The 22,453-nt window shown below is 39.9% G+C and overlaps 1 protein-coding gene across 20 annotated transcripts in view; it reads left to right on the top strand.

Moving 5' to 3' along the window:
* The window catches only part of EP400 (E1A binding protein p400), a 51,564-nt gene that overhangs the window by 23,860 nt on the left and 5,251 nt on the right, over window positions 1-22,453 (top strand). For 8 of the 20 annotated variants that reach the window (XM_068208724.1, XM_068208735.1, XM_068208723.1 and 5 more), the window contains 34 exons: window positions 197-371; window positions 760-896; window positions 1,523-1,709; window positions 2,692-2,858; window positions 3,698-3,852; window positions 4,373-4,633; window positions 5,688-5,852; window positions 6,615-6,782; window positions 7,968-8,059; window positions 8,745-9,043; window positions 9,464-9,666; window positions 9,765-9,934; window positions 10,139-10,335; window positions 10,815-10,926; window positions 11,425-11,568; window positions 11,877-12,035; window positions 12,269-12,352; window positions 12,916-13,047; window positions 13,169-13,213; window positions 13,321-13,474; window positions 13,958-14,199; window positions 14,719-14,892; window positions 15,138-15,185; window positions 16,188-16,324; window positions 16,820-16,876; window positions 16,997-17,075; window positions 17,642-17,842; window positions 18,853-18,898; window positions 18,989-19,098; window positions 19,691-19,895; window positions 20,379-20,542; window positions 20,906-21,112; window positions 21,420-21,615; window positions 21,922-22,052. In XM_068208724.1, coding sequence (XP_068064825.1) covers window positions 197-371; window positions 760-896; window positions 1,523-1,709; window positions 2,692-2,858; window positions 3,698-3,852; window positions 4,373-4,633; window positions 5,688-5,852; window positions 6,615-6,782; window positions 7,968-8,059; window positions 8,745-9,043; window positions 9,464-9,666; window positions 9,765-9,934; window positions 10,139-10,335; window positions 10,815-10,926; window positions 11,425-11,568; window positions 11,877-12,035; window positions 12,269-12,352; window positions 12,916-13,047; window positions 13,169-13,213; window positions 13,321-13,474; window positions 13,958-14,199; window positions 14,719-14,892; window positions 15,138-15,185; window positions 16,188-16,324; window positions 16,820-16,876; window positions 16,997-17,075; window positions 17,642-17,842; window positions 18,853-18,898; window positions 18,989-19,098; window positions 19,691-19,895; window positions 20,379-20,542; window positions 20,906-21,112; window positions 21,420-21,615; window positions 21,922-22,052 — 5,203 coding nt within the window. The remainder of the gene's footprint in view (window positions 1-196; window positions 372-759; window positions 897-1,522; window positions 1,710-2,691; window positions 2,859-3,697; window positions 3,853-4,372; window positions 4,634-5,687; window positions 5,853-6,614; window positions 6,783-7,967; window positions 8,060-8,744; window positions 9,044-9,463; window positions 9,667-9,764; window positions 9,935-10,138; window positions 10,336-10,814; window positions 10,927-11,424; window positions 11,569-11,876; window positions 12,036-12,268; window positions 12,353-12,915; window positions 13,048-13,168; window positions 13,214-13,320; window positions 13,475-13,957; window positions 14,200-14,718; window positions 14,893-15,137; window positions 15,186-16,187; window positions 16,325-16,819; window positions 16,877-16,996; window positions 17,076-17,641; window positions 17,843-18,852; window positions 18,899-18,988; window positions 19,099-19,690; window positions 19,896-20,378; window positions 20,543-20,905; window positions 21,113-21,419; window positions 21,616-21,921; window positions 22,053-22,453) is intronic. The other 12 variants (XM_068208727.1, XM_068208738.1, XM_068208740.1 and 9 more) reach the window with 10 other exon arrangements.

Consider the following 22,453-nt stretch of genomic DNA (forward strand, 5'->3'; position numbering starts at 1 on the left):
ATATTTGATGCTCCCAAACAGATTCCCTTGTATGTTCTGATACTCTGCAATGAAGAAGCTATTTGGTGGTATATTAAAGATTGAAAAGATAATTTATCCTAGGTTTAATTTTACTATATGTACATAGTTTTTCTGTGTATCTGACAAACATAAAGGCATAGTAATCAGTCAATTAAAAATCTTCTTTTATTCACAGCCAGCATCGTTTGCTTCTGATAGACACTCCTTTGCATAACACATTGATGGAGCTGTGGACCATGGTACATTTTTTGATTCCGGGAATTTCCAGACCTTACCTGGATTTTCCAGTAAAAGCACCTAATGAGGAGAACCAGGATTATTGCCATAAACTGGTCATCAGGTTGCACAGAGTATGTTGGAATTTTTTTCTTATGCGTCCTACTACAGGAGTAATGCTGTTAAGGAAAGGGGGAATAAAAATTTGTGGTTCAGATAAGAATTTGTGTCTTTTCTTAACACTTTGTTCAGTTTAGACAGAAAATCCTGCTGAAAGCAGAGGGTTCTGCTACCAGAACAGTGTGGAGATTTCTTTTAAAAATAATACAAGGCTCAGATTTTGAAGCATGACATGCAGAAATTAAAGAGCAAATTAATGTCTGTACGAATGTGTGCATAGCAGAATGATATATAGCATATGCAGTTTATCACATCAAATCTGTTAGGTGTGAATAAGTTTAGCTTCCTGTTGTAAACTCTTTGAAGTGAGAATTTTTTCCTCTCGATTCTGAAATCTTTCAGATGATTCAGCCGTTTATTTTGCGGAGATCAAAGAGGGATGTTGAAAAGCAGCTCACCAAGAAGTATGAACACGTGCTCAAGTGCCGTCTGTCTAGTCGACAAAAAGCCATGTATGAGGATGTCATATTGCAACCAGGGTAAGGGCTTGAAAGAGTAAATATAAAATGCTGTCACGTTTAGTGCTTAAGCAAGGAAAAAAAATTATTGTCATGGGGGAAGTGTTTTAGTGTTTCTCTGAAATTTTGCATTATGACCTGTGAATAAAATCTGATTACATTATAGACTAGAATTACAGCTGATGTTATTTTATGATATTTGGTGCTGGTGTGATAAACATGCATTTACCTCCGGAACCTAAGAATCCAGTTATGATGGTCAGGTCTTCTGCTGCGTTGTTTTAACATTTGTCTCTAATGGGTGGTTCTTAATTTTTATAAAGCCCAGATTTTTTCCTCACCACTCCCCTACCAGTGGTAATTGATAGGTGCAGGGGTGAAACAGAAACAAAGCAGGGAGAGGATGGGGAGCTGGGTAGGTTCTATTTGATTGTAAGGCAGCACTGGGTCTTTAAGTTTCACTTTTCCAAATTTACTTTTGGTATAGTGCTGCTTTAGAATACTACAGAAGACCTTGGTGAAATCTGAACTTGTTCTAAGACTTTTGCATAACATACTGCATTGCTCATTCTCACCTTGCTGATTTAGGGACACCTCCATAAAAGCTGCACATGAATCAATGTCTTTCTGTATAATTTATTTGGTAGAACCCAGGAAGCCCTCAAAAGTGGACACTTCATCAGTGTCCTGCATGTCCTGATGCAGCTGCAGCGGATCTGTAACCACCCTGATCTGATAAACCCCCGGCTTTCAAGCTCCTCTTATGTATCAGAAACACTGGAATACAGGACAGCCTCTCTGGTGCTGCGAGCCTTGGAAAGGGATATTTGGAAGGTCAGTAGACATGTTAAGGTTTTTTTTCCTCTTTTAGTGCCCTGGCAGAATTTCAGTACTTACTATTGTTTTGTTATATGTGATAAATCTACCTGAAGTTTATAAATAGAAGGAATTCACTCTTCCATAACTGTGGCTACTAAGTGTGTTCTTGCTGCATCTCTTTTTTTATCATAGTGGTTTCAACTTTTTAAGTGGTTTCTAAATAGTAATCTTTCATGAACTACTTGGCCAAAGAGAAATTACCTTTGCTTTTATCATGTTCATGTTTGCAGGAATTTTCCAACACTGAAGTCAGTCTGGGTAGCACTGTGCTTATTTATGGCATTCTGCGATTTTCTTGTTGCTTTTACTAGCTGAAGGAAAGTGAGACTTACTCTTTTTCACGTAACAGTAAACATTCTGTTACAATGACTAAATTAGTACCCTACTGTCAATCCATTTGAAGTACCACTACTTCTGTTATTGTTAAACAAGCGATCCCACTCCTTGACATGATAAAAAATATAAAAGAAGTATGAGTAATGGAGCAGCTGACATTTTTTGTTTAATTTTATTTCCATACTTCATATTTTTCTACTCCTAAGTTATAGTCTGGCATTTAAACTTGATAGTTAACCTTCAAAGAGTTCTATTTAATTCTTTGGAAACTATGATACATGAAGAATTGTTAAATGTGTTTTGCTTTAATTTCCATAACTGGCTAATGATTTCAGTTCTTTTTCTTCTAATGCTTAAAATGGGACTGTCAGTTTAAGATTTATTTCTAAGGTTTCCAGACAGTTTTGGCTAATAGTTAATAGTTTATTTCTTAAACTTGCACCATTTATTTCAAGTTAAAAAGTATATATATATAAATTTAATTCAGCATTTATTTCAAGTTAAAAAGTAAATATATAGAAATTTATTTCAGCATTGAATATAAAGAGGACTTAACTGTTTGGGTCATCGCATAAAACAAACAATTTTCTGGAATCCCTAGGAATCGGACTTGTCTCTTTTTGATCTCATTGGAATGGAAGACAAAATGACTCATTATGAAGCACAAATGTTGCCAAAACAAAAGGTTACTAGAAAGTTGATTGAAGAAATCTACAGCTCCCCTCCACCACCGGCGAGGCCCAACCCAGTGAAGCTCAAACCAAGCAGGTGTGTACACCTACCCTCCTTCTAAGCTAGAATTACAGCAGCAAAAGGTGGCTCTGCTGCAATCTTCACTGAGTTCTCTCTGCATCTCTGCTAATGGGATTCACACAAAACCTCAGACTTACCTTTGCATTTAATTTTTCTCTTTTGTGTTTACCTCTGAAAATAAGACTTCTGTTCTTTGAGGCATGCAATTCCATTTGAAGTTTGTTGATGGATTTCCCACAGTCCTTACTTCAGCAGCAGATGAACTTTGTTCTTGGACCTTGTTTATGGCAATTGAGTGTTGTTTTCCAGAAATAGCATGAGGATAATTCAAGACTAAGTTGGGCCTGCAGTGTCAGCTGTGCTCTCACTGTTGTGGCAGAGACAAATGAAGTTTTATAGCAGTACATTTTTTAAAAGTATTTTTCTTCTAGTGAAGTATTGTTCTCAAAGTAATATAGAACTGTTTTTTCTAATGCAAGAGAGCTGCCTGATGGCCTGCAGCATGTTGATGTCTTTCTGGAGATTATATGGGAGCCCTTTTTTTCAGCCATCTTCAGATACATCTTTTCCCAGATATAGATAGCCTCTTTAAGATGTTTGCAGTAATTCTGAAGTGTCCTGCATTAAACTGCGTGTATGGCAATGAGGTTTTTTTTTCTTGGATTCAGGAAAATCACTTTCTACAATGTTCACTCAGGAAGCTTGTGAACTGATGAGTCTTGCCAGCTTCAGCCATCGGCAGGAAGATCAGCATCTGACATAATCACTTTATATGTTCCTGGGGTGTCAGAGTTTACTTCTAAAGGCCAGACTATGATCTTCCTATAGACTTTGACTTTTCCTGCTCTTGCCAGGTTGTTCCAGCCCGTTCAGTATGGTCAGAAGCCCGAGGGCAGGACTGTAGTTTTCCCAAGCACTCAAGTCCAGCGCACGGTGACCACAGCAACGGTGACGCAGCAAGGACAAGTTCGAGGCAGATCCCCCATAGCTACGGTGTCCTCAACTCAAGGTAAGGGAGTCAGTGCCACCCTGGTCACCTGCACCTCAGCGTAGACAGATACAAGTTAGTCTGTTTAATAGAACTCCTTTTCCCTCTAGCTTATTGGTCTAGAATACTAATGGCTTAAAAATACCAACAGACTAATTGCCAATAAAATTCCCCACTAGTTTCTCCAGTATGATCTGCCAGTATAATGCAAAACTAAGCTTTGTGTAACCTGTTAGCATATGGAGTAAATATGCCACAGTTGATATTTAAACCCCGAAGACGTGTAATGTTCTGTCAAAGATGGGAATGTACAGTGCTTCTCTGTATTTATTTAGCCTTTAAACAATGCTTTCCAAATAGATAATGTTGTAACAATAGGATGGAGTAAGAGGTGTGGCTAGAAATCCCGGTGTGTAAGGACAAAGCCGTTCTTGTAGCCGTTTGATTATCCTGTTGGAAGGTTTCTTTTTAATGCAGGTTGTTTAAAAGAGCGGAGTTAAAACCTCTAACAGCTTGCACAAACAACCCTTATTGATTGCAGCTGCAGCAGCACAGTTTCAGACAACTCAGGCTTCCACCAGTGCTCCAAGACACCAGCCCGCAGCGACCTTCACCACAGCAACTAGCGCAGCCAACCCTGTGAAACCGCGGGGCCAGACCTCTGCGCCGGCCCCGCAGCCGGGCCAGCCCCAGCCACAGCCACAGCCACAGCCACAGCCACAGCCCCCCCCGCACACCATCCAACAGAGTGTGCTGCCTCAGAGGCTCGTACTGACCTCTCAGGCCCAGGCACGGTTGCCTAGTAAGTGGCCTCCCCTTTCAAGGTTTCTCCCACCTTTGTACTCGAATGAGGTTAAGTTACTAGGCACCCTAAGATGTGTACAGAATCGTTGTTTTTTTTTCACTCTTCTGATTAGCCTTGCTCAGTACGTTGCTTATGACCAAGGAAAATCGAAAATTGGATAAGAAACAATAGAATTGCTGTGGACATACATTAGCGGTGTCAACTTAATCTCCTATTTCTGCATGTTTCTTCTGCTGGCAAGACTTCCTTCAGACCAAATGTTTTAGCTCTCTCCTAATTATTCCTTTCATGTTAAACACTAATCCATCTGCTAAAGGCCTCTCTGGCGGAGAGGAGCGTCGCCACTGTTAGGCAGAGAAAAGTGATGAGGCTTTGCTTTAAGGTTGTATGTGCACTGCCTATTAGCATGTGTAGAGAGTACTGAGCACTGATGTATTAATTTTATCTCTGGGGTAATGCACTGCCTTTACAAAAGCTGAATTTTCACACCAGTATTTTCTCAATATCATAAAACTTAATGCTGAAATGCCTCTAACCTTTCTGCGTTTAAGTCACAAAAAGCTTGGTCCTTGCCACTTCAAAGCTTTTTGGTTTGTCTAAATGCAGATTACTTAAAATAAATCGTGTTTCATCAGCAAAATTCGAATCTGTACTTAATGTGCCACACATAGGATTATTTTAATTTCTTCCTTAAACCTTCCTTCATGCTCTTGAAAAGGCAGTGAAAATCACTTTAATGTCTATACTTGTTCTGTTACAAAGTGTCACATGAGTTTTCAGGTAGCTCTTAACTTTTTTGCTAATGAAAGTGGTAATTTCTTAAAATGTTGATGTTCTTACCCTTTAAACAATCAGCTTCTTTCCAGTTTGTCCAACAAATATAGAAAGCAATACCTGCTTAACTTTTATATGACACTTTTGATGCACTAAGTATAATTATGCATGGAAGGCGCTTCAGCACCAGTTTACTAACCAAAATGTAGAACTGTGGATGTTGAACAACTTGCCTCCCACCTTTGATTTTTTTAATGCCTCTTTCCCTCCTTAACAGGTGGTGAGGTAGTAAAAATAGCCCAGCTGGCTTCTATAGCAGGAGCACAAGGCAGGATTGCTCAGCCAGAGACCCCAGTGACTCTGCAGTTCCAAGGGAACAAGTTCACCTTGTCACACAGTCAACTCCGCCAGCTCACTGCAGGGCAGCCCCTGCAGCTACAAGGTACTTATTTCAACAAAGGAAATTTTCCATTATTCAGAATGCTCATGTTTTGATATGGGCACCATGTTCCTTGTTGCTAGAGATTTTTCCGTCCCCAGTGCTTATACTGTCCTGCTCTTCCTATTTTCTGTGAGTCTAGGTAGCTCTGGTTTGAAAAATAAATGCCTTTCAAATGAAAGGCATGGTTACTTTCTTTTTCTGTATTGTATTTCAAAAATGTTATTATTTGATTTGTTTTCACACCCATGAAGTGCAGCTAAGTAAGGTGAGGCATTATTTGATAAAAACTCCCTGCTGAGCAGAAACAGAAAAGCTGAGAACATTTTTGGTTTATTCTGAAATCGTGTAAATAATACTTCAAGACTGGCATGCTTCTGAATTTTGGCCCAATTATTGCCGTTGTCTGAATGCTCTACCTACACTATATTTTGTTCTGAAGTCTCCCTGGCTGGTGGTATTGCCAAATTTAGGAAAACCAACATATCTTGATTCTCTGTGGCAAACTAAATAGAGGGAATGTTAAATGAAGACTTTCTGTTTGATTGCATTTTGTCCAAATTCTGTATAAATACCTAGATTCGAATGATACCCCTATGACATAAAACTCCTCTTCAGCTATGAATACTTGGGTGTTTCCCTCCTTTTTGGCAGACTGGTGTAATGAACGTGTCTGGTAACATTTAACATAGTAACACTAATAGATTTTGCTCCAGAACACGAATTCTTTTCCACTGTAATGTGTGTTAAAATCCTTCACTGCAGGAAGTGTTCTTCAGATTGTGTCAGCCCCTGGGCAGCAGTACCTGAGGCCTCAGGGCCCCGTGGTCATGCAGACAGTTTCCCAAGCAGGAACTGTGCAGAACGCCCTGAACGCTTTAGGAAACCAGCACCAGGCAGGTGGCCCAACTTCCACTGCAGTCGCACAGCAAGGTGGGTTTTCCAGCCTGAAGAAGTGTCTCTGTCTAAATATTCAATTGCTAAAATCACATTCGTATATAACTCCAAATTGTTGCAGATCATAATTCTATAAGTTGAGCTCAGAAGTGGGTAAACTGTGAGGCAAATCTTTGCAGTTTGTATTTGGTGTGTGCTGGAGTTTTAAGAAAAATTTTAGTACAAACTTTGGACAGTGTGTAACTTAATTATAGATTTTTTTTTTTTACTGGTTTCACCTTTGGTCAAATTTTTTTTGGGAAGAAGTAAATTTGAAATACTTTGTTAATTTTTGCAAGGGAAAATCAAGGGTGATAATTTTTTATACTGGCAGAGAATGTCCAGTTATTCCCTCAATTTTTCCACATTGATTTTGCTTTTATCTAATTCCTTTCTCTTCTGATCAAGCTACAGTTTTCCATTTCCCTCTGGAAACGTTGCTTAGATATTTGGTGCCTTGCTGTAAATGTGATCAGTTCCTTGTTTAAAAACACAACCAAGATGTTGATCAAAAATAAAGGAGAAATTAATGCATTTACAGCAAAACAGCAGATTATTAAATGAAAATAAATATAACACTAGGAGTTCATTCCCCGAAAATGGCCATCTGATAAAATTTTCATGGGACATAAAAAACCATTCCTTCAAAATGGTGTGATACTCTTACACTGTAGTTAACTGTCTGGGTAAACATCTGCTAACAGTTGAAATCACAAGAATGCTACTGAGATTCCATCATATGATTTCACCAATTTGTAGATACACTCAATTGATGTGTTTTCTGAAAAATCTTAGATGATTTGCTCAAGATGAGTTAAAACAATCTTTTCCTGAATTAGAACATTTTCTGTTTTCTATTGTGCTCATATCAACATTTTCTGAATGTCAATGTGTATTGCACTATACATGATATTTTGCATAAAGTACAAATGGAGCACAGCACTTTGCTTTGTACAAAGCAAAGTAAAATTCCATTGATCTATCTTGGATTTTTTGTGAGAACAGTTAGTGTGAAAATCTGTCAGAGATCTGATGTATAACAAAGTACAAATTTGCAATACTCAGACTAAAAGTTTGTCTGCAGCAATGATGTGTTCCAGCTGTGAAATGTCTAGTTATTGAAAATTATAAAGAGACCAATTATCAGATTAATAAATATATAAACACAAGGTTTATCCTCAGTTTGTATTCCAGGTAGAGCTACAGTTACTAACTTGCCATCTGGTGACTTGGGAGCAGTGTTAAAACCAGCACCTTTGCATGGACAGTCACAGGTACTCAATTTTTATTTTCTTGTGGAAACATCACTTTTCAGAATCAATAGTAAATCTTTGTAGTTGAAAGTTATAATTTGGAAAGCTGGAATTAATTAGGGACTTTGATGATTATAGAATAGATAAATATCCCAACTTCTGTCCATGTTTCAGGTTGACAGATCTGACACATTTGTAATCTATAGATAAAATAATCTGGTGTAAAAATGTAGCTGACAGCTTTCTTGTGCTGTGATAGAAAGGTTCTTTTAACTGTAATATATTTTAATTATAGAGTAATGCATAAATAAAGAAATCATGTGGGTTTTTTGTGTTTTTAACGCAATGGCAATCAGGCAAATTTTTGTAGATTTCTAATCTTAACAAGTTTTTGGGTAAGATGTTCAAGCAATTTACAAAGTGTAGGGAAACATTAAGAATATATCAAAAGCTATGAAAATGTACCTTTAAAAAGCAAGAAGATACTAAACTAAAGTGGAATTGCCTGTAATAAGAACTGAATTCAGCTGTAGTCTTCAGATTTTATCTGAAATGTATACCTTTCATAATTGGTCTAAGTAGTAATTCTACTCTAGGATCTACACTCTGATCCTGATAGTTTCATTCTAAAGAACCTCAATTCCCTCATTTATTATTATTGTGATGAGCAGCAAATGTGGTTTTCATTCACCTTCTCTTGGCAAAGGAGACGTTTGAGGAGAAGAACCGGCTCTTGAAGGAGCGCCTGGACAGGATCTTCTCCGGCAACGAGCGCCGCTGCTCGCGGGCGCCGGTGTACGGCCGGGACGTGCTGAGCGTTTGCTCCCTGGCTGGGGACACAAAGGCCTCCCAGCTGCCTTCCAGTGAGGGCAACAGCTGGAGGTGGGCTGGCTTTGTCAACTGCTGCCTTTCCTCAAGTGCCTGCGGAGGCCCAAGTAACCCCTTGCGGGAAATGATCCTGGGGTTGGTTCAGCAACAGGAATCTCTGAAGGATCTTGTTAACAGGTAATGTGTGACTCTGCCTAAGGGCCTTTACACATCTAGTCGTTTCTAAAACACTTTTCAAAAAGGCTAAAACATTGTTTCTGTTGATGACCCTCTTTGGTTTAGACTGGTTTATTTAGTAGTAAATGATGTGCAGCATGGAAGTAAAAAGAAGGCACTTATTTACAAAGTGTTTTCAGTGCCTCTTTCCTAATTTTAAGCCCAAGTTCAGCTGACCATACTGAGGCTTACATTCTTATGCTTTTGGATTTACTTGAATAGGTACCATTTGGACCCAACTAACAAGAGTTAAGACCCAGAGATGCAGGCAGAAGCTGGTTTAGCTAAGACTGACTTTCATTGCTGTGCCTATGATTATTGATCATCATTTTGTGTGTAGCTTTTTAAATTGGCGTTGCCTTGTTTTGATGCTTTTCACAGGGCTCTCTTCGTGTTGCCAGCTGCAGTTGCTGCTCCCCCATGTTTCTATGTAGCAAATCCTCCCCCTTCATACAGTCACAGACTGAAACTCCTTAAGCACAACCTGAGGCAGAAGGCAGCTCCACACTTGCATCAGTTGCAACAACTGACAACTCCTCACTTGCTGCAGTTCCCTGACCTCCGGCTGGTGCAGTATGACTCAGGTAAAGGACATTTGCTGACAAGATTTCAGTAATTTCCTCTATCACATGAATGGAAGTTCTGTATAAAACCATTATTGGTTTTTCTGTTTGAATTATAGGAAAATTAGAAGCTCTTGCTGTCTTGCTTCAGAAGTTGAAATCTGAAGGGCGCCGTGTACTGATTTTGTCACAGATGATTCTGATGCTGGACATACTGGAGCTGTTTCTGAATTTCCATTTCCTCACCTTTGTGAGGATTGATGAATATGCCAACCAGGAACAACGGCAGGTAAGTGTGCCCTACCAGCTGCTCACTGGTACCAGGCTTTTATACACTACAGCAGAGAAAGGAAATTTGCCTCATTTTGTATTCAGTTTGAAACATTTGATGTGTTTTTATCCCTTTTTTTTTATTAGGCTATAGTGAATTTGGTTTGGTATTTTATTTTGGTGTACATTTTATTTAGTCCCTGCTTTTATTCTGTTTATGTAGGAGCTGATGAAAATTTTCAACAGAGACAAGCGCATTTTCTGTGCCATCCTCTCCTCTCACAGCCGTTCCACAGGAGTCAATCTTGTTGAGGCAGACACTGTTGTCTTCTATGACAATGATCTGAACCCAGTGATGGATGCAAAAGCTCAGGAATGGTGTGACAGAATTGGGAGATGTAAAGATATCCATATATACAGGTGATGGGGACAGTCAATATCTGCTCTTTAACATGTTTTAATGTGAGGTTAGTTCACATAGTGCTGCCCTGGATGATCTGGAATAAAGTGGAAACAGTGCTGAAAACCACTTCCCTTCAATAAAAAAGATGGCAGGGTATCCTGTAAAAAGGTGGGGGGGTTTAACACCAAATGTAGTAAATTGATCATACCTGCATGGGTTTTGTCTGTTAGTCTACATGGAGTTTTTTAAGAGATCCTTTTCATTGTTGATTTCAGGTTTTTTTGTTTCTTTAATTACATAAATTATGCGAAGACAGCTCTAAAGTAAAGGTGGTAGTGTACTTTTTTCTGGGCCTGCACCATAACTAAAATACTCCCACATACTACCACATTTTAAGCATTTAGTAGTATTCTCTAAGGACAGTTTGTCTTTTTGTTTCTGAAAGCTGGTTTGGAAATGACTTACCAGATTTCTACGTTTTTATCCATTTTTTTAGGCTTGTCAGTGGTAATTCTGTAGAAGAGAAACTTTTGAAAAATGGCACAAAGGACTTGATCAGAGAAGTAGCTGCTCAGGGAAATGACTATTCAATGGCCTTTTTAACACAGGTAGGTTAACATTCAGAATGCATTGAAACACCCATGTTGCAGTTTTTAATCAATTCAGGCATCTGTGTTGGAGTGTTTAATAGCAGTTTAGTAGAAATCTGTCTAGGCTAGAATTAATAAGGAAGCATATTGGATTTCATGATTGCTTGAACTCTCAGTGTTGGGGCCACATTCTTTCAAATATTGTCCATCTGTTTTGTTCTGTTATTTGCATAGTGATGCATAGACATCACCCATGACTTAATATATTGTGATTTCTTCACCGTGCTGCAAAATTTTGCAGAACTTGTAAGAGTGAAGGTCTCAACAGCTTTAAAAATGTGAAATAGGTTTGGATATTTAGAGAGATGGGCTCTGAATTGCTGCTCTGAAGATACATGAGACAGTGACTGCGCTGGTGAAGCCAGGCTATCCTGGCTGGCACTCCTGATATAGAAAAAAAAATAGAATGCTCCCAAAAATTGAATGTGTTTCTCTTTTTTCCTTCTATTTATGAAGCAAACAATTCAGGAATTGTTTGAGGTTCATTCTCCTATGGAGGATTCTGGATTTAGAGTGAAAGCAGAAGAATTTGTAGTACTTTCTCAAGAGCCGTCTCCAGCAGAAAATATTTCACCTAAAGTTGCAAGACCATTCATAGAGGTAATGATTAACACACACATTAAAAATACGGCTGTGCAACATGAGTATTAAACAGCTAACTAATCCCATTTTATTTGGGAAAATTCTGTCAGTCTCTTTTTTATTGTAGTTTAATGCTCTTTTGTCATTTGCCTTGTGACAAAACTTCCAAAAGCCCAAAGCTGAGTTTTATAATTTCTGGGACTGTTTCTCTTGCTGCAGCAGAGACTTACTCCAGAAATTTGTGTTGCATTTCAGTGAACTCCTTATGGAGTTTCTTTCCATATTTTTGAAGTCTTAATTATTTTTAAAATATATCTCTCTGAAAGGCCCTCAACAGCATTGAACGAGAGGATGAGGAGTCAAATGATCACATACAGGAAATAGGATCTGAGTCAAGCATTGAACCTTTAATCTCAGAGCTCTGCGAGACAAAATACAATGAAGAGCCCTCACAGCTGCAGGAGTTAGTTGCTGTTGTGGATCAGGTACCATGACTTCCCTTGAATAGCTGGCTAAAAAGTAATGTTTAGTTCAAATGTTTCAATTTCTTTGCAGTCTGACCTTAAAGCAACTTTGTTGTTTCTCCCATTAAATGGAAGGGAGATCTCCCACTGATTTAAAATGTTGCGATGAGTTTGAAGGAGAGCTTTGATACTTCGTGTAGCATTTCTTTTATTATCCTCAAAGTAACATTTTTTCCCTTTGATACTTCCCTCAGCTGACTCCAATTGAGAAGTATGCTTTGAATTATCTGGAGCTCTTCCACGGTTCAGTTGATGACAATGAGCCACGGTTGAGTGAGGTAAAACAAATCTTTCTTTTCCATGTTATTCTGTCACAGAACAACATTTATGATATTTTCAATATGAAATAGAAGTGTCTCCAAGGATGTGGAATATATTGTAGGCACTTCTGTGATCTTTTCTTGCTATACCTTATGAGCAGCATAATGTCTTACAGAGAGCTCATTATTTTGGGATTCTCTGGTTTAAGCAGGTGTCAGTTCTTAATTGCTTTTTTATAAAATGGGAATTGCTTTCAGCCCAGCTCAGCAAATATTTGTTGTACTCCATTGATAGCAGAGGAAAAAATTTCATTAATTTCAGTGAGCCTGTGTCCTGATTGTCTTGATTGTTTAACTGAAATTCTCTGATTGCTTTATATTGATGATTGAAAAACCCTCAACAAAGACCAATAAATATCTTCTAAATGATTGTGAAAGTATCTGATAAGAAATTGCTATAAGATTTCTGTGTCTGAAAATGTCAAAGTTCAAGGCATTAATCCATAAAATTACAAACTGATGACTTCTAATCCAGTGTCTGTTACTGTATCAAGTTTCTAAGGAGTCTGACTTTAATCTAGATGGAACTGAAAACTGCAAAGAAAGCCTGGGAAGTCCAGCATATGAAGGAGTTAAAGGAAAGAGAGCAAAAAATGCTTTGGGAGGATGAAGAGGAACTTCTAACCTACACTCGGGAGGATGCGTACAACAAAGTAATTGCTGATTAGTCTTGTTTTATCTAAATAGTTATTTCTTAACAGTTAGTCTGAGGACACCTTTAACCTTCAGGTTTCAGTTGGATCATTTGAATTATGTTCTCTTTTTGTTGTGTAGGAATATGTCTATGAAGGTCCAGATGGACAAACTGAAATTATGCCAGTAAGTAAAAGTAACACCAGGCAGCCTAAACAGGCTTTTTATTTTAGGAAACATAAAGATGAGTGGAGAGTTAACATTGCAGTAATTACAGACTTTATTCTCTGCAGCTTTGGACTCCTCCTACTCCACCTCAGGATGACAATGATATCTACATAGATTCTGTTATGTGCCTGATGTATGATACCACCCCTATTCCAGAGTCAAAACTGCCTCCAGTGTACGTCAGGAAGGAGCGTAAACGACACAAAACAGATCCCTCTGGTGAGTGCGTGCTCAAAAGTGTTCTGGGATTTATTGCTGAAAGTTTAAAAAATCAGTGGGGTTTTCATGCCTCCCGTATATTCAGAATGCATTGAAACACCCAAGTTGCAGTGTTTAATAAATTCAAGCATCTGTTTTGGAGTCTGGTCCCGTAAAGATCAAATCTGCATGTTTGAAGGGATGAAAATTCTTGTCCCACCATGGCCTTGAAACAGTGGAGTCACTGGAAGGCCCAGTTCTTATGGTGCGTCTTCTCTTTAGACATAAATATGTTCTTAAAAGGACAGTTTTAGAAAGCAGACATTCTGCTTTGTCAGTTAGGACAGGGCTGATCTTACTTTATAACAGGCTCTGTTTAGTTCCTGGCTGTGCTTTTCAGAGGCAGTGGGGAATACTCTGTACATGTATGAGCATTTTGCAGCTGTAGGCAGAGGAATCAAAGAATGACAGTATCTACCAATAATGCTTTATGTTTTGTCTTAGCAGCAGGTAGAAAGAAGAAGCAACGTCACGGGGAGACAGTTATCCCACCTCGTTCACTCTTCGATCGAGCAACCCCAGGAATGTTGAAAATGCGCCGGGAGGGCAAAGAGCAAAAGAAGAACATCTTGTTGAAACAACAGACACAGTTTGCAAAGCCTTTGCCAACTCTTGTCAAACCAGCTACTGAGGCTGGACAGGATAATCCAGAGTGGTTGATCAGCGAAGACTGGGCACTTCTGCAGGTCAGATGATACCTGCAGCTTCTGCTGCCATTATGTTTTTATTCCTTCATTTTATCTTTTTGAGGTTATTTCTAAATCTTAATGGCAATTTGCTGTCATAACTTGGAACAGCTTGCCTGTCATTTGTACTCCTCTAAGGAGAAATTAAAGGCTAAACTACAAAATGTATGATTAAGCCCTATTGTTGTTTTAGAAATCACTTACTGTTATTCAGATTATAATAGTAATCTGGCTGGACACTGGATAATGCAGCTAAGGTTCTTCCCACTTTTGAGGGGAGAGCAGCACTTGAATGGCAGCTCTCTGTCCCTCTCATACCAATCTCCAACTGTTTCCCTGCACATCAGTCAGCATTAAGGCACCTTATGCCTGTTTATTCTCTGTGACTGCATCTGCACACAGAGCCGTAGCCCTGAGCTGTCCCACTGTAGGAGCGGTGAGTGGGCACACGCAGGTAGGGCAAGGTTTGGAAGATGGCAGCGATGTCTCCTGATGCATTTGCACCTTTCTCTGTTGCAGGCAGTGAAGCAGCTGCTGGAGCTTCCTTTAAACCTTGCTGTTGTGTCACCAGCACACACTCCCAACTGGGACCTGGTCAGTGATGTTGTTAACTCCTGCAGCAGAGTCTATCGCTCGCCCAAGCAGTGCCGCAACCGATACGAGAATGTCATAATCCCAAGGGAGGAAGGAAAGGTGAGTTCACCTGGAATGATGCGTCTTTTTTTTACCTTAAGTTGTAGAGTTTTTTTTCCTTAACTCCATAAACACTTGTTTTTTTGTTAAACGTTTCAACAGTGTAAATAAATAACTTTTAAAAGATCTTTTTAAATTATTCTCATCAGGATTTCCACTTATTTTATGTGATTTCTTTGAAAAGAAAAAGCACCTGAACAAAATCTTCCACAAAAGATCATCTAACTTTCCTTCTTATTTTACAGCTAATGTACGAAGCTAATCCTAAAAAGAAGACAAAAAGTATTTATAAGGTGTGCATTGGTATTCTTTCAAAATCAAATCTAGACACTGTGGTATTTAGCAGCAATGGAGGTGGGCAGATAATTCATATGAGATCCATGTTGAGTGTTACTTGAGTTCTGAAACATCAATTAAAATTCCAAATTTATTTTTCCTTTCTTTGTTGATACAGTGGATTGACACCAGACTTCAGCTTTTGGATTTGATAGATAAATTTTAGATCATGCAAGAAGTTTGTGATTTCACTTAAACTGTAGTTGGCATTTTTCAACCATGTATCTTATCCTGATGGTATTTAAGATCTGTAAGAATGAACTTCATGCTAGAGTCTAAGTGGATTACAAATACATAGTGAATTTGATGCCTGAAACACATTTTAGTAAATGAGGATGATAGGATGCTACAGAAACAAAAACAAATTCCATGACTGTGAACGCCTTCTTCCAAACCACACAGCAATTTAGTGACAGAGTTGGGTGGAGAATGCAGAACTTCTGGCTGTAGTCCCATTCTCTGACTGCTAAGGAGGTTTGTCCCTGACTGGCAGTTTCTGCTTAGGAGAAGCCAAATGTTAGACTGGCATGGTGTGTGGATGTTAACCTAGCTTTGTTGGGAGAGCAGTGCAGTGATGGTTTTGTTTTATTATCTTACGTGTGCGCTATGCATAACTATAAACTAATGGGCTCTTGGTTTGGGTAATGAATTAAACTTGCAAAATCTAAACTAAAGCAAAGATTCTTTCTCAAATTAGAGTTTGCCATTTTGTATGTCCCCAAGTGCTGATGCCAGTGTGACCGTGAGAACTGCTCCTTATTTTGCTCTTTCTTTATATATTTCCCATAGAGTTTTGTGTGACAGTAAGTTATCAGTGACACGAGGCAGGAACCAGTCTGTGATAGATATGTTGGAGAGTGTTTTTAAATAATCTACGAGCGCGCCTTGTGTTTAAACATAGACAAAATGCCGTGTTGGGTGAGTTTGCAATTGAAAGTTGGTTTGTTTTCTTTTTTTAGACTAAAAACAGTCGCCCACTTCGTACCAATCAGATCTATGCTCAAGATGAGGGTGCAACCCACACACAGCTTTATACTAATCATTTTGAGATGATGAAAATGATTGCAGGGAAAAGAAGTCCACCTATCAAACCTCTGTAAGTTTACCTGGGATCATTTGATCTCCTGTCACCACAGATCTCCTGGAAGCTGGGTTTTGAATGGCTCTCAAACCCCAGAGTTATTCTGCGCTCTCTTTCTCTGTTCTTGATCTCTCTCTGTGTTCTGTGTTATTGGAAACACCTCCATATTTCGTGTGTTTGGGTCTCACTGCAGGAATTCGCTCTTTGTCATTAAGAGCAGAACTGCATTCAGTTGGGGTTTTTTAAATCTATATCTCTCCATTTGCCTGAATTGTAGACAATTTGCTGTCTATGCCATGTAGTAGTACATTCTTTCCTATGTATCTTCCTGCAGTTTTTCTGTATTTATTTAGTATTTACTCTGAGTCTCATAAAAGTCTGTCTGCATGCAGGCTCCAGTACTGGCTGGAATATCACCAAAACTGCAGTGTTACATGCTAAAATATGTGAAATGAAATACTGTTTTAAAAGTTTTTTTGTCTTCAGTAATACAGCTTTTCTCAATTTCAGACTTGGCATGAATCCTTTCCAGAAGAATCCAAAGCATGCATCAGTGCTTGCAGAAAGGTGAGCACTCCCTATCTTGAAGGAGTTATAAATTGTATAAAAGTGCTCTTTTTTTGTTCCTTTTTTTTGGGTTTCAGTTATTTCTAAATAATGTGTGTTTTGTCTTATTATTGTTTCTAGTGGAATCAACTATGATAAGCCCCTCCCTCCTATTCAAGTCGCGTCCCTCCGAGCAGAACGCATTGCCAAAGAGAAAAAGGTATGGTCCCATCTCTGCTGCACAAATGACTGCAGTAATTAAAAAATCAGGCAACAGATGAGGTATGAGCAAAGCTTCCTCCTGGGAGAAGCTTGGCAGTACAGTGGATGTTATGAGCAGCTGCACATTGTTCGTGTACAGGGGTTTAGATAACCAGGGCCCATAGTAGGGCTTTTCCTTGTGCCTCTTGTCACACTCAGACCCCTTAAACAATGAGGAACATATTTTTGCAAAAGATACTAAAACATGTAAAAATCTTATTTAATTCTTGACCATTCTGTAGCCTCCTTTATTATATTATTCAGAAAGAAATATTTGCTTGTGGATAAGTTGCTTGTTGTGCTATGCTCTAAGCCATAAAACCATGAGTACATCTTGTAGTTTGAAATGAGTCAGGTTGTGTAACTTGGACTTGAAAAGTGAGGGCAGCTTTGTGGGCTGTCTCTGATTAGAATTAAAGGAGTTTTGTGGATAAAGAGGTTTTTTCTTGTTGCTTGATTTTCTTTTAAAAAACCACATCTTGCTTGTTCCATGCTTGAAGACTGAAGGTGCACGTTGCCTTGCAGGCGCTGGCGGAGCAGCAGAGGGCCCAGCAGCAGACGGGCCCCCAGCCCCAGCAGCCCCAGGCGGGCCAGCAGCCCCCCCAGCAGCCCCCCGTGCAGCAGGCCCAGGCCCAGCCACAGGCACAGGCACAAGCACAGGTAGTTCAGCAGCCACAGGCAGTGGTGCAGACTGCAGTCACTACTGTGGCCAACACAGCAGTATTGGTAAGAAAGGGAGAGCTCGGTGCCTCTGATGTAGTAACTTCAGTTCTTCTGTGTGTGCTGCATTTGTGTCGTGTTTTCCTTGGAAAGAGAATTTTAGTTCAGTATAGTGAGATCAAAGATATTCTTTTCTTGTTTGCTTTCCCTTGTTATGCTGGGTGTCTTCCAGTTCCCTGATTTATTTGACTATTTGTACCATTGTAGCAACAGATCTTGGCATTCTGAGGTGAAAAAACACCATGCAAAGATGGTTTTTCCTTTTCCACGTCAGACTTTCATTAAATGAAGTCTGAGTGAATAGATATACATGGTCAATGAGAAGTATTTGTACAGAGAACTTGCAGAATACAGAGAATAAAATAGAATGTAGCTGTAAGAGCAACTCAGTTAAAGAGCTTAAAATCCAAAGATTCATTAACCTTTGCAAGGCAAGTGAAATGATGCATCCTATAGGAAACACCATGGTGCTTTTACTGCGAGTGTGTGCAAAGTTTTCATGTCTTCCCTAAATCTAGAGTCTGAATGAGTCTGATGACTGGTCTGTGGCTTTTGTATTTAGAGCCAATCCAGTTTGCATAGTCATGTGTGCAGGCAGTGGTGGATTTATGTTGCTTGTTGAAGAGCAAGAGTACCAGAGCTTTTGCAGAAAGACACAGAGGATGTGTTCTGAACCACAAGCACTGCTGTGTATGAAGTGCTCAGTGATGTTCCTATGTGAGTGGCTCTCCAAGGTATTGCTCCCTTCCTCTGCTAGCAGGGATGTCCAGTGACCAGGGTTTACCACACTAGGCTGGTCTACAGTTGCTCTTTAGTGAGGCAGAATCCTGATTTATGTATGCATTAGTTGCTGTGATCTGTAGAGTCAATGAACAACTGAACAACTGCAGAAATCTCCGTGTGTTCCATTGCGTTTTTGTTATTTTGTCACTTCTGGAATACAGCATTGTGTTAAGCAATGCTCAGTTTTCTTTTATTGTTTTTCTGAACTGTTACCTTAATTGTCTTCTAATTAGGCAGGCACCATCAAAACAGCGGTGACAGGGACAAGCATCCAGACTGGTAAGGAGACTTATAATTGGAGATAGGAGGTGATGGGACATTAGGATTTTCACTTTAAGAATATCACAGTTAATCCTGGCTTGCTTTCAGCTACAGTGAGTGGAAATGTGATCGTGAACACTGTTGCTGGGGTCCCTGCTGCTACCTTCCAGCCCATCAATAAGCGACTGGCCTCACCTGTTATACCTGGCACGCTGACTGTGAGTAGATCCTGTCACTAGCTGTGTCCCTGGACACCTTGGGTTGCATGTTTTATCAGCATAGCTGATAATTTCCATGTTGTCAGAAATTCTGCTTCTTGCAAATATCATGTGCATCTTGGGGTTCTTTATCAAACCTCTCTCTCTTATCAAAACATCAGAACACAGTGGAATGGTTTATCAGAAAAAAAGGCTTAATACTGTTAAAAATAATTTATAGGCAAGTGCTGCTAAAAGCAATGTATTATGTCATTAACATTTCCAGCCTGTAACTGTTTTGTGCTTTATTAATTATGATCTTTATGATTATGTTAATGGTTTAAGACTATGGAAGATAAAGCAAAATATTGAAAGGTACTAAAATAAAATGTCTGTAATGGAGTGAAGGGTTTGGTGATCAGCCTGTTGGAAAAAGATTTAACCACATGCTGATTTTAAGATGCATCCAAACAGATGTGTTTGACAGATTTGGGGCTTTTTTACTTTTGCATTTTTGTGCTTGTTTTTAAAATTGCCTAGAGGGCCAATTCCATTTCCAGAAGGGAAACGTGAGGCGTGGGAGGGGAGCAGTAATGGCTGTGTTCCCTCGCAGACCTCGGGAGGCACCGCCACTGCCCAGGTGGTTCACAGCCAGCCCCGAGCGGCCGCGGCGCCGGCAGCGTCCACCGAGCTGGTGACCATCGCCTCCACCCAGGGCGTGCGCGCGGTGACGTCGGTGACAGCCTCGGCCGTGGTCACCACCAACCTCACGCCTGTGCAGACCCAGACAAGGTCTTTGGTGACCCAGGTCACACCAGGTAATGATCCTGTGTTCAGGGACTTTTTCCAGTAGTGCATAAAGGGCCTCAGAATTCCTGTAGATGCACCACCACAGCCCTACAGTATTGGAAGGCTGGGATGCAATTAAACAGGGCTATGATTTTTAACTCGCTTTATTGTTGGTGCTCAGAATACATTTTTCTCTGGTATTTCTGGATAAAGCGTGGCAATAGAGAGCTTGGTCCCTAGGCATTGCAATTTAAAAATATTATTAACAATCTAGCAGTAAAATACTAGGATTGACTGTCTTGACTAAAAAGCATTTTGAAGAAAGGCCCTTGTATTTTATGATCTACTCTGCTTTTACATCATGCTTATGATAACGTGTTCTTACATGTAGTAAATCCACAAAGTGTGCTGGAGTAGAAAAATAAGCATTTTTCATCTCAGGTGAAATTCATGAGTTAAACTGAATGTTGAAAAGTATTTGTCATAACATTTTGTTTTTTCTTTATTCACAGCTACGCCAACGGTCCAGCTGTCAGGCAAAACCATCACCCCTGCTCACTTCCAGCTTCTGAGGCAACAGCAGCAGCAGGCTGCTCAGGTGCAAGTCCCACAGATCCAGGCTCAGGCACAAGCCCAGTCTCCAGCTCAAATAAAAACTGTAGGGAAATTGTCACAGGTGAGGAAGTGCTCATGAAGTAACATAACACATTGCTGTCATTACTGTAAGCTTCCTTAGCAGTGTGTGTTGTGTCCTGTTTTCTTGGGCTAGAGTGAGATGAATTTCCCTCTTAAATGTCATCCTGCTAAAATTTCATGCAGGCAGTGAGTGTGACAGCACTTTCAATAGTAGAGTAGGGCAGGATGGAAAGCACTTACTGTTGTTCACTGGAAGCCATTGTATAAAAGAGTTACATTTTAGATACTTGATCTTAGCTCTAGTCTGGTGCAGAATGTTTCTCCTGTTAAGCTTTGGATGCATCTCCATTTTCCTCCTGTAAGGTAAACCATTGGAAATGATGGGAGTGTTTGATTTTTGCAGGAGCAGCTGATCAAGTTGCAGAAGCAGAAGCTGCAGCTCCCCCAGCAGCAGGCAGCACAGCAGACACAGCAAGGGGCACAGCAGCAAACAGCACAAGTGCAAGTGCAGCAGCAGCAGCAAACTCAGCAGCTCACTGCTGTGACAGCCCCTCGTCCTGGCGCAGTCCTCACGGGCACTACGGTCACCAACCTGCAAGTGGCACGCCTGGTGAGCTGGCTTTGACTTGGCAAAAACAGTCTCAAACATCTCACTCTTGGCTGGTTTAAATGAACTGGGCACTGATGATTCACACTCACAAGTGCCCTTTGCATTGCTCTGGCAGTTCAGAAGGAACTGCTGTAACATTTATAAATAGCTTTACGTTGTACTTACCCATTGATAGCATCTCTGAATTGTGTCACTGTACAGGAGCCATTACATTTAGAAACATTTACAGCTATCACTTTATAATCACCTGTTATATGCAGCAAATCTTTCTGTGCTGGTACAATAATCTTCATTTCTTACTGCTTAGACCCGTGTTCCTGCTTCCCAGCTCCAAGCACAAGGACAGATCCAGGCCCAGACTCCACAAGCAGCACAGGTTGCTCTGGCAAAGCCTCCAGTGGTGTCTGTTCCAGCTGCTGTTGTGTCATCTGCAGGAGTCACCACACTCCCTGTGACTGTGGCAGGCATTAGTGTTGCCATCGGGCAACCACAGAAAGCAGCAGGTATGTGAATGCAAGCTGGAAATAAGAATTGTATTTCATAGCAGTCTCCTGTAGTATAGACAATTTTTTTCTTGGAAGAAGGTTGTTGTTGGAACAAAAAATTAGCTTACTCGTGCTCTTAGATAAGAAATTTTCTCCACTGTGAAAATCATGTCTTACTCCCATTAAAATCAGTGGGTTGTTAATGCTCAAAGCTGTGCAAATGTATGTCTATAAAAGTAGAATCTATGTGTGCAAGCTGTGATTACTGGGGCAAAGCAATAAAGTGAAGACTCTTACAGTTCTAATTATTTCTGTAATTTTCAGGAGGCCAGACAGTAGTTGCACAGCCACTGCATGTCCAGCAGCTGCTAAAACTCAAGCACCACCAAGCAGCACAGCAGCAGAAAGCCATCCAGCCCCAGGTTGCACAGGGACAAGCTACTGTGCAGCAAAAGGTACTATTGACTGCTCTCCCATTAACTTGTGCACTGGTTCTGTGGTTGTAAAGCTTTGGTTCTGGATGACCAGGACACCCCTAGAGAATCAGTCAGGATTTCTAGGGGTGATCTTAGGTATATCTAGAGAGAACAGGTTCTCAGGTGCTTCATTTTTTCTGTAATGTGGTTGATTGTTTGGTGGTTTTTAATAAGTGTATCGCTGTGTGAGTGTTGTGTGTAAGAGAGAAACTTTTCATTAAATACTTTAATTCTCAATACTTGTGTAAATGCATGAAGGCTTTCATCTAGTGCTCATTTTTTTGTTGCTAATCCTGGGAGAATTTTTTTTTAATAATTAAATGTAATTAATCTTTTTTTCTCACATACCTGTTCTTTAAAATACACTTCTCTTTTGTAGT

Source organism: Anomalospiza imberbis, chromosome 18, assembly GCF_031753505.1.
Source record: "Anomalospiza imberbis isolate Cuckoo-Finch-1a 21T00152 chromosome 18, ASM3175350v1, whole genome shotgun sequence".
NCBI classification, from domain to species: Eukaryota; Metazoa; Chordata; class Aves; order Passeriformes; family Viduidae; genus Anomalospiza; species Anomalospiza imberbis.